Source organism: Malania oleifera, chromosome 2 (assembly GCF_029873635.1).
Source record: "Malania oleifera isolate guangnan ecotype guangnan chromosome 2, ASM2987363v1, whole genome shotgun sequence".
NCBI lineage: Eukaryota > Viridiplantae > Streptophyta > Magnoliopsida > Santalales > Ximeniaceae > Malania > Malania oleifera.
In genome coordinates, this window is record NC_080418.1 from 49,933,607 (window position 1) to 49,945,463 (window position 11,857).

Below are 11,857 nucleotides of genomic sequence, written 5' to 3' on the forward strand. Positions count from 1 at the left end.
AGCAAAATTAGCTGCTAGCCAATCCATACCAAATATTGCATCAAACCCATGCATGTCTAGCACTATTAAATCAGTAGACAAGACTTTCCCCTGGATATCAACTGGATAACCTTCGAGCACTCTGTTACACCTCACTATTGACCCAATCAACGTAGTTAGTAAAAGTTCAATGTCTAACAATTGTGTTTCTGCCCCACGTAGTCTAGTGCACTCCATAAACACAAACGAGTGTGTGGCTCCTAAATCAAATAATACAATAACTTTAAAGGAAAGCATGCTAACCATACCTGTCACCATGTCACCGGTTGTCTTAGTATCACCCGATGTCAAAGCAAAAATTCTGGCTAGAGCTATATTACTCTACTGGTCTCCACGTGACACCTGATAGCCTCCCCAGTGTGGTCTAAGGGAAGGTGCGATATCTGGTGGTGTAGGGCAGTCTCGCACTAGATGTTGCTGTCTACCACAGTGATAGCAGACAACCCTCCCCACTCGACACTCTCCCTAATGTCTCCTCCCATAAGTCTGACAGACAGGAGAATTCTACACCATCTAAACCTCACGACCTTCAGTCTCCTACCTTTGTCCTATGCCATAGTTTCCTCTCCTCCACTGGCCGTTCCTAGGTCTCTGCTGGAAGCCTAAAGGTGCAGATCTCTTCCTTTGTCCCTGCTGCTCTACGTCCATACGCTCACTAACCTCGGCCAAGGCTGCTATATCAACTAACTCAGAAAAATCCTGTATCTTTAGTACTACCACCTGCTTGTATATGCCTCGCCTTAATCCTCTTTCAAACTGTCTCGTCTTCTTCACTTCATTAGGAACAATATACGGAGCAAAGCGAGATAGCTTTATAAATCGCGCCGCATACTGCTAGATGGACTGCTGTCCTTGCTTCAGATTCCAGAACTCTTCCACTTTAGCTTCCCTAACAGTGGCTAGGAAATATTTGTCAGAGAATAATTCTTTAAATTGGTCCCATGTCATAGCTATCGGTGTCGTCCTCCGCTGCTCCAGAAGTTTAAAAAAAGTCCACCACCTCTCAGCCTCCCTTGTTAGTTTATAGGTCGGAAAAAGGACCCTTTGTTCCTCCGTACACTGTAATACGACCAAGACTTTCTCGATCTCCTTCATCCAATTCATAGTAGCTGCAGGATCAACTCTTCTCGAAAGTTTCAGAGGATTCATCTTGGTAAACTTTTCTATCATGCACTCATGGCCTACAGATGGGCTTCCTTGCTCTCTAGAGCTCCTAGCGATCTCAACCATAACCTGCAGAGCCACTGTTGACTCTACAAGTCCAATCTGATTTTTGATAATGAAAAATCACTTGGTATTTGATTTGTGCATTGAATTTGTGAACAAGAACCATATTAAGCATGCACGAAAGGATAACGAGTCATAGAAGCGATAAAGTAAAGATGACATGTCTTGGTATGATCCATGGAACTCAATGAGTATGAGAATCAAGATACAAGAGACAAAGTTCAAGAATGTCATGGGAATGGGTACTTAGAACTCATGTATTTACATTTATGTATACTTTAATTTGAGGCTCGACATATACCCTGGAATGACTTTAGGACTCATGCATTTCATGAACATCATTACGAGACTTTCATGGACTTAGAAATATCTTAAAAACCTTGGAAAGTATTTTTACAAAAGACCCAAGAAAGAAAGTAGAGCAGAATTTTAAATTAGCAAAGAAAAATTCAGAAAATAGGGACTTCAGTTACCGGAACTCACCTTCGGTCGCTTGAAGAATTACTTCAGACATCTGAAGATTTATGGGTGAGAAACAGAAACTGGTAGAAGCACCTCAGATGACTGAACCTTGACTTCGGTCATCTGAACTTGACACTTCAGTCGTTTGACCCTTGACCTTGGTCCTTTGATCCTGTGTCCAGGTTATTTTTTCTTAAAGCTTTAAGATCTTCAGTCGTTTGGGCCCTCAACCTCAGTCGTCAGAAGTTGCGGGAAAGATTAAAAATTTAATTTTTGTTGTGCAAACACACGAGCTATATTTTGATCCAACAGTTGAGATCAATTCTAAGGGTAAGACACTATATATATTGAATATCTAAATCCTAGTATGTAAGCCAAGAGAAAAGAGAAGAGAAGAGAACTTTGTTTGAAAGAGAATTAAGAAATATGAGCATAAAGCTATACGATTGCCTGCACTCTAGCTTATATTCATCAAGCTTAGGCAAATCTACTCTGAAAATAAAAGGGGATTCAGTTAAACATCTTATTCTCATCTTGGTCTTGAGGTTTTGTTAATTCATTTGGCTTTTCAAGAGGTTTGCATATCAACATTTGTTATTGAATATCTTCAGAGAAGTTTGATATTGAGTTTTCATATTCATATAAAATTGCTTTTGACAAGGTTAATACTTGAGAAAGTATTTATTTGGCCATTGATTAAAGAGTTATCATTCAAGTGTGTTTCAAAGTTAAAAATTGATATTTTGGATACTTCTAAACTATTTGGTTAGATATCCTTAGAAGTGCATAACTGTATATATATTGAAGGATATTTTCTGAAAATCATATATTAAGTTTGTTGATCATTGGTATTCTCATCATATAGATACTTATATATATATATATATTCATTAAGTAAAATATTACCAGGATCACATTGAGATTGAAATCTTGAGAGAAATACTGTTTTTGACAAAGTGTGTTTAAAATCTTTGCAATCTTCAAAGCTACTTTTGTATTCAAAGATTAAATCTAACTTCTCCAAAGTTTTGATTTATATAAATATTTTTGGGAGACTTGATAAAAAGGACTTTGTGTGTGGAAGCATATCATACATAAACTATTGTATTGTTCCATACATTATGAGCTTCAAGTTTTATCATATGTTAATGTATTAGGAATTTAAATTGTACTCACTAGCTTTTTTTTGGAGTAAATTTTGAGTGTTTTACAGATTCATTGTATTCATGGGCTTGTGAATCGGGGTTAGAGGAGAGAGTTGTATCTCTTGTAAGTAGCGGGTTAGGAGGAAGTTGTGCCTCTTGTAAGCAGCGGATTGTAAGGGAAGCTCCATCCCAATTTAATGAGCAGGGATTATAGTGGAATCCTTGAGTGGGTTGCTCAAGGTGAGAACATAGGCCGAGTTGGCTGAACCTCGTAAAACTGTGTTTGTCTTCTCTCTTCCCTTATCTTTTAATTTCCGCAATATACTTCATTGTTTACATTGCATGTATGTATGTTGAATAATCTCACACAAACTTAAAAAGTAATTTGTCAAATACAGGAAGAGGAATTAATTGTCAAATAAGTTTGAAAGAATTTTTAAAATACCCAATTGACCCCCCTCTTGGGATTACACCTTAATCAACAGCCACGCTGCGTAGTACCGCATCAGAATTAGTTCCGCCTGCACTCGAGGGCCCTACTCCATTACTATTGCTCGCATGGGCACTACATCCTTTAGGGTCCATCCTGAAAAGAAAAAAACGTGATTTAGAGACCCTATCCTTACGATTTATATACCTAACATAGTTCCCTATCTTGACATCCTCATCTTATTCCCAAATCCAGTCCTACATTCTAGGAACACAACCCTAAAATACTTTACTATAGTTTTCCTGAAATCGTCAACCTAAGAAAAACATAGAAACCACCACAGAAGTCCTGCCTCTAGACTCTATAGCAAAACCTTATCCTTTTCCTATACTCTGGTATCATTTCTGTTGCACTCTAAATTCTATAGAACCTAGCAACCTAGGCTCTGATACCAAACTGTAACGACCTGCTTAATTTTACCATATTATTTTTTTTTCCATAATAATAGTATCTAACATAATAATCCTGGCAAACCATAATCAACCTGGACCTATGAGTACTGGGGAAATACAGCACGGAAACCTAAGCAGCAGGAAACATAAACTCATATACATACCAATTATCAATCAACACAATACCAGAGTCTTTCTACAACAATCATCTGAATACACACATCCCAAAACATCCAAAAAGTGTCCTAGGGTCACCACCCAAACACCCTTCTGACCATAGCAAAATGACTTATCCTTCAAGTAGGGTAGGACTGTCGAACTTTAGTGCTGCAGAGCTTTATCTGCTCTTCTTTCTGGGGCTCCTGAAATGTTTATATAATTTGGAGTGAGACACCTTTCAATAAGGGAAATAAACTAATATCAATGTGTGGCAGCACAAGTATTTTCGTGTTATACATATAATAGTACATAAGCTTACTTGGTAAAACCATTTGTTTCATTTTTGGGAAAACATATATAAACATAACATGGTATAACATACTGATTTTCCATGCATATAAATCATCTCATATAACTGTACATAGAAAACATCCTCGATGGTTAGCTAGCTGGTATCATGTCTTACCCCCACATGATTGGGATGTGCAGCCCGAAGGTGGGACCTGACAATGGTTGGCCGACCATTGTCGAGTCAAAAGCAAAAGTCTATAAGTATGATGGGTTTGCTACTCCTGGTCCGTACACTAGATGGTGCCAACACTACAATAAACCACATTGACTGCCATTATCCCATTGCCTCGTACAGCAAGCGGTAGCACTAACATAAACATGATCGTGATCATATAGCTACGATACTGTGCTTCGTGAAAGCCTAAACCAAGCCAACTAGGTTCTGATTACGTATAGCATATTTTTAAATAATGATACATGGCTAATACATAATCATATCTGTTGTGTTAGTATCTTCATATAATTTCGCATAACATATAAAAAGCTTGGCCCGTACGACAATATCTCATATAAATTTCCTCAACCCGTACGCCGACATATCATACAAAAACCCTCGGCCCGTACACCAATATATCATAAAACCCTCAGCCCGTACACCGATATATCATAAAACCCTCAGCACGTACGCCGATATGTCATATAAAACTCTTGGCTTGTATGCCGACATATCATATAAAAACTCTGGGCCTGTATGCCGATATATCATATAAAAACTCTTAGTTTGGAAAATCCCTATATCATTTAACATTTTCCCAGAAGCAGTAAAAAAATATGTATTTTGTAAACATAATATTCCATCATCATAAATTTCCATTGTAAATTTTACTTGTGCCACACAAAAGAGATATTAATCATATTTCTGTTCAAGAAAATTATTTCCAACATAATTCTATAACATGCATATTTATCTAAAATTAAATGTTGAATAATAATAAATACATTTTCATAAAAATCCTGACTTAGTTTATCCCCTTACCCGATTCTTGAAAAGTCGCTACAATATCTAGTCTTACGCTTGTAGGGTTCCCCGTTCAACACCCTGTAAACCACATTTCCCAGAACAAAACTTCACTATTTCTTTGACTGCTACATTTTCTACAACTGTACGAAAGCCAAATACTGAATAAAAAGTCTTACCCTGAATTTGGGATGGAGTCCAAGTTAGCCCCACCAATGATCCACTCCAGCAGACTTGAAGAGAACTTTCCCAGGAGTGTTGTGGTGACCTCAGATCATCGAACTAGCAAGAATTCGACCTAAAAACTTAGAAAGGAGTGGAGGATGAAAATGTAGTAAGAGAAAGTGAGACTTGCAAGTTTTTGCCTTAAAATCCAGATTTAGGACTATTTATACACTTGCACTTGTCGATGAGCCATGTCACTTCCTCGATGACGCCATGAAGGAAGTTTGTTGATGAATGCTATTCCTCATTGATGAAATTCAGAACTGAAAATAACCTCTCGGTAACTTCTCGTCAATGAAACATGTGTCCCCGTCGACGATCCGTATAAGCAACTTCTTCGACGAATGCGAAGACCCCCCTTTAAAATTTATTTTTTTCCCTCTTTATTATTTAAATACCATAATTCTTTGGGTCACTACATTCTTCCCTCCTTATAAAAATTTCGTCCTCGAAATTTGCTATCCACATGATTCACCATCCCCTAAAGAAAACAGTCTACTTATTTTATTACTTACCCTCACTTACGGTGGAGGAATACCGTGGTTACATACAAGGTTCTGGGAGATTACATATACAAAATAAAATTCTCCCAAAACCAAAATACTACTTACTTTGACTAACCTGCAAAAGAAACATTGCATAATTACATATACTTTACTTGATTATAACTAAACCCCATGGAACAATTGTGGGTATTTTTGTCTTATCTGTTCCTCGAGCTCCGAAGATGCTTCTTCTATTGCGTGATTCCTCCATAAGATTTTCACAAGAGGAATCTTCTTATTACGTAATTTTTGTTCCTTATTGTCCAGAATTTGTATTGGTACCTCCTCATAAACTAGTGAATCACTGAGCTTTAATTCACCATGACTGATCACATGAGAAGGATTTGCGACGTATTTCCTCAACATGGAAACGTGGAATATGTCATGTATCCTAGACAACACTGGTGGTAAAACTAACCTGTAGGCAACTGGCCCCACTTTCTCTAGAATCTCAAATTGGCCAATGAACCTAGGGCTAAGTTTACCTTTCTTCCCAAATCTCATAACCCCTTTTAACAAAGCTATTTTCAAAAACACATGAGTGTCAATATCAAACTCCAACTTCCTATGGCAGTTATCAGCGTAACTCTTCTGTCAACACTGAGCCGCACTAATTCTATCTCTGATTAGCCGAACTTTATCATACACTTGATGTACTAACTCTGGCTTCATAACTTGCCACTCACCCATCTCATCCCAATATAAAGGAGAATGACATCTCCTACCATATAACTCCTCAAATGGTGCCATGCCAATGCTGGCCTGATAACTATTATTGTACGCAAACTCTACCAGTGGCATAAACTGAGTTCAATTGCCCCCAAAGTCTAGCATGCATGCTCGAAGCATATCTTATAATATTTGTATCATCCTCTAAGTCTGCTCATCTGACCGAGGATGGAACGTCATACTAAAAGATAACTAAGACTCTAGAGCTTCCTACAAGCTCTTCCAAAATCGTGACGTGAAACGCGGGTCCCGATTTGACACTATAGACACCGGCACACCGTGAGAATGGATTATTTATTGAATATAAATCTCTACCAGTATGTTAATAGGGTAGCTGATCTTGATGGGAAGGAAATGGGTGGTCTTAGTCAAATGATCTACAATCACCCAAATTGCATTCTGGCCATGCAATGTGGACGGTAGCCCTGAAACAAAATCTGTAGATATGTGATCCCATTTACACTCTGAGATAAAGAGTGGTTGCAACTAGCCTGCCGGCCTTTGGTGCTCAGCCATTACCTACTCGCACGTCAAATACTGTGCTATATACTCGGAAATCTCCTTCTTCATACAACTCCACCAATAAGACTCCTATAAATCCTTATACATTTTCGTGCTGCCGAGATGTACTGTGTATAAAGATTTGTGAGCCTCTTCTAAGATGGTCTTTGTGATATCAGCATTAGTAGGAACACATAATTTAGAACGGAACCGCAAAGCCCCATCATCTGTGATACTGAACTCCTCTCCCTGACCACTTTGTACTATGACCATTACCTCTTCTAATTTTGGGTCCTCTTTCTAAGCAGCTTTAATCATTTCATGTAGAGTTGGCTACACCACTAAACTAGAAATACATACCTGAGGACCATTCTCAACTAATTCTATGTCGAGTTTCTCTAGATCCATCATGATCGGATACTGAATCTCTAAAGCTGAAAACACTGATCCCACAGACTTCCTGCTTAACGCATCAGCTACCACGTTTGCTTTTCTTAGGTGATAACTAATAGTATAATAGAAGTCTTTAATAAGATCCAACCACCTTCTTTGCCTCATATTCAGTTCCTTTTGAGTGAAAAAGTACTTTAAACTCTTATGGTTAGAGAAGATTTTACATTGCTCGTCATACAGGTAATGCCTCCAAATCTTCAATGCATGTACTACTGCAGCCAATTCAAGATCATGGGTAGGGTAGTTCTTTTCATATTCTTTCAACTATCTGGAAGCATACGCTACCACCCTACCATGCTATATCAATACATAACCAAGTCCCTTTAAGGACACATCACTGTATATGACATAACCCTCACCCCCTGACGGGATGATCAACATTGGTGTTGTGACAAGCCTTTGCTTTAATTCCTGAAAGCTCTACTCACAGCTGTTGTCCCATTCAAATTTGGTATTCTTCCTAGTCAGTCATGTTAGAGACCCCGATAACGCTACGAATCCCTCAACAAAATGACGGTAATACCCAACTAGCCCCAAGAAACTCCTGATCTCCTGAACGTTCCTCGGTCTAGCCCAATTCACTACCGCATCAATTTTATTAGGATCCACAGAAATTCCATCCCCTGAGATGACATGCGCTAAAAACACAACCTTCTCAAGCTAGAATTCACATTTACTGAACCTGGCATATAACTTCTTTTCCCTGAGCATCTGTAAAACCTGCTTCAAATGCATCTCATGCTCCTCATAACTTCCTGAATAGACCAACACATCATCAATAAAAATAACAACAAACTGGTCTAAATATTGGTTGAAGATTCTATTCATCAAATCCATGAATATCATAGGAGCATTCGTCAGACCAAATGACATAACCAGGAATTCATAATGCCTATATCTGGTCCTGAAAGTGTTTTCTAGACGTCTTTTGCTTTCACTTTCACCTGGTGATAGCCTGATCTAAGGTCAATCTTGGAATACACCTGTGTACCCTAGAGTTGGTCATATAAATCATCTATACAGGGTAGAGGATACTTTTTCTTGATTGTCATTTTATTAATTTTCTTATAATATATACACATCCTTATGGTCCCGTCTTTCTTCTTAAGAAAAAGCACCGGGGCTCCCTATGGAGATACACTGGGTCGGATAAAACCTTTATCAAGCAAATCTTGCAACTGATTTTTTAATTCTACCAACTCTGGTGGCTCCATTCTCTAAGGTGCTTTAGAGATCGGCGCTGTACCTAGAAGCAGATCAATAAGAAAATCTACCTCCCGATCAAGTGGCAAGTCCAGTAACTCATCTAGAAAAACATCTATAAAATCCATTACTAACGTTGTATTAGTGAGTTTTAATTCATTCCCTAGCATTTCCTTCAGAAATGCCATGAATCCCTAGAAACCACTCAAGAGCAGTCTCCTCGCCTAAATAGTTGAAACTAATTGAGGTAGGGATTGCACTCACGACCCTATAAGCCTAAATTCTGGTCTTCCGGAGGTCTGAATATCACTTCTCATGAATGACAATCTATACTAGAAAAATTAGCTGCTAGCCAATCCATACCAAATATTACATCGAACCCTGCATGTCTAGAACTATTAAATCAGTAGACAAGACTTTCCCCTAGATATCAACTTGACAGCCTCAGAGCACTCTGCTACACCTCACTGTTGACCCAATCAGTGTAGTTACTAACAGTTCAATGTCTAACAACTGTGTTTCTGCCCCATATAGTCTCGTGCACTTCTTAGACACAAACGAGTATGTGACTTCTGAATCAAATAATACAATAACTTTAAAGGAAAACATGTTAACCGTACCTGTCACCACGTCACCAACTGTCTCAACATCACCCGACGTTAAAGAAAAAATTCTAGCTGGAGCTGTATTCCTCTACTGGCCTCCACGTGGCACCTGATAGCCTCCCAGGTGTGGTCTAGGGGCAGGTGTGATATCTGGTGGTGTAGGGAAGTCTCACACTAGATGTACCTATCTACTATAGCGATAACAGATAACTCTCCCCACTCGACACTCTCCCCAGTGTCTCTACCCATAAGTCTGATAGACAGAAGAATTCTACACCATCTGAACCTCACGACCTCCAGTCTCCTGCCTTTGTCCTATGCCATAGTTTCCTCTCCTCTACTGACCATGCCTAGGTCCTTGCTAGAAGCCTGAAGGTGCAAACCTCTTCCTCTGTCCCTGCTCCTCTATGTCCATATGCTCACTAACCTCGGCCAAGGTTGCTCTGTCGACTAACTCAGAAAAATCCTATATCTTTAGTAATGCCTTGCCTCAATCCTTTTTCAAACTGTCTCACCTTCTTCACTTCATCAGGAAAAATATACAGAGTGAAGCGAGATAGCTCTATAAATCGCGCCACATATTACTGGACCGATTGGTGTCTTTGCTTCAGATTTAGGAACTCTTCCACTTTAGCTTCCCTAACAGTGGTTGGTAAATATCTGCCAAAGAATAATTCTTTAAATCGGTCCCATGTCATAGCCATCAGTGTCATCCTCTGCTATTTCAGAAGTCTCATAGTAGTCCACCATCTCTTGGCCTCCCCTATCAGTTTATATGTGGCGAAGAGGACCCTCTATTCCTCCATACACTGTAATACGGCCAAGACTTTCTTGATCTCCTGCATCTAATTCTTGGCGGTTGCAAGATCAACTCCTCTTGAAAATGCTAGAGGATTCATCTTGGTAAACTTCTCTATCGTGCACCCATGGCCTACAGATGGGCCTCCCTGCTCTTTGGAGCTCCTAGCAATCTCAGCCATAACCTGTTGAGCCATGCTACGTAGTACCGCATCAGAATCAGTCCTGGTTGCACTCGAGAGCCCTGCTCCATCACTCTCATTCGCATGGGCACTACCTACTCTAGGGTCCATCTTGAAAAATAATAAATGTGATTTAGAGACCCTACCCTTACGGTTTATGTACCTAACATAGTTCCCTATCTTGACATCCTCATCTTATACCCAAATCTAGTCCCGCATTCTAGAAACACAACCCGACAGTAGTTTACTATCGTTTTCCTAAAATCATCACCCTAGGAAAAACACAAAAACCACAATGGAAGTCCTGCCTCTAGACTATAGAACAAAACCTTAAATCTTTTTCCTATACTCTGGTATCGTTTTCACTGCACTTTAAAGTCTACAAAGTTTTGCAACCTAGGCTCTGATACGAAATTGTAATGACCTGCTCAATTTTACCACATTATTTTTTCCCATAATAGTAGTATCCAACATAATAATCTTGGCAAACCATAATCAACCTGGACCCATGAGTACCAGGGAAATATAGCACGAAAGCCTAAGCAGTAGGAAACATAAACTCATATACATACCAATTATCAATCAACACATTACCATAGTCTTACTACAACTATCGTATGAATACACACATCCCAAAATATGCAAAAAGAGTCCTAGGGTCGCCACTCAAACACTCTTTTGACCCTAGCAAATTGACTTACCCTTTAGGTAGGGTAGGACTATTGAATTCTAGCACTGCGGAGCTTTATCCACTCTCCTATCTGGGGCTCCTGAAATGTTTATATAATTTGGGGTGAGACACTTCTCAGTAAGGGAAATAAACTAATATCAGTGCGTGCCAACATGAGTATTTTCGTGTTATACATATAACAGTACATAAGTGATTATGCGCCACAGTTGTGTAATTATGCATTTAATTTCATGCATTTAAGATTCTAATTTTAATTAAAATGCCCAATTTTTTCTAAAAGTTTAATCATTGAGCTCACCCGATAATTTTAAGATAATTACCCTATCTTTTGCCGAACATTTATGGACACTCATGTTTGATTATTGCAGGATAGTTTTTTTTTTAACATTACATTTGAAATTAGAATGTACATGGGTCATGAGCATGAAGATGTGCCATGTATATGAGGCGGATTCCAAATCAAGACCATGAGAATTTGGGATTTTCACGAACATTTAAAGGATAATTTTCGGAAGTCGAATCATGCACGCAAAGAGAGGCCATTTTCGATGCCACTTCGTAATCTATGCATAACTCTCTCATCCGACCTTTGATTCATATGATTCAGGAAGCAATAGAAGGATAAGAAAATGATCTACAATTTTCATGTTTTGCATTTTTCGAAATACTGGCTGCATCAAGGTCGAAATCAGACGTGAATTT

At 38.8% G+C, this 11,857-nt stretch overlaps 1 protein-coding gene across 1 annotated transcript; it reads right to left on the reverse strand.

Moving 5' to 3' along the window:
• Nucleotides 1–873: 873 nt before the first annotated feature.
• LOC131148177 (uncharacterized) lies at nt 874–7,634 on the reverse strand. Its single transcript, XM_058097907.1, has 2 exons — nt 7,584–7,634; nt 874–1,305 (listed from the first exon to the last, which is right to left on the reverse strand). Exons 1-2 carry the CDS (start codon nt 7,632–7,634, stop codon nt 874–876), a joined length of 483 nt encoding a protein of 160 aa, XP_057953890.1.
• Nucleotides 7,635–11,857: the final 4,223 nt, after the last annotated feature.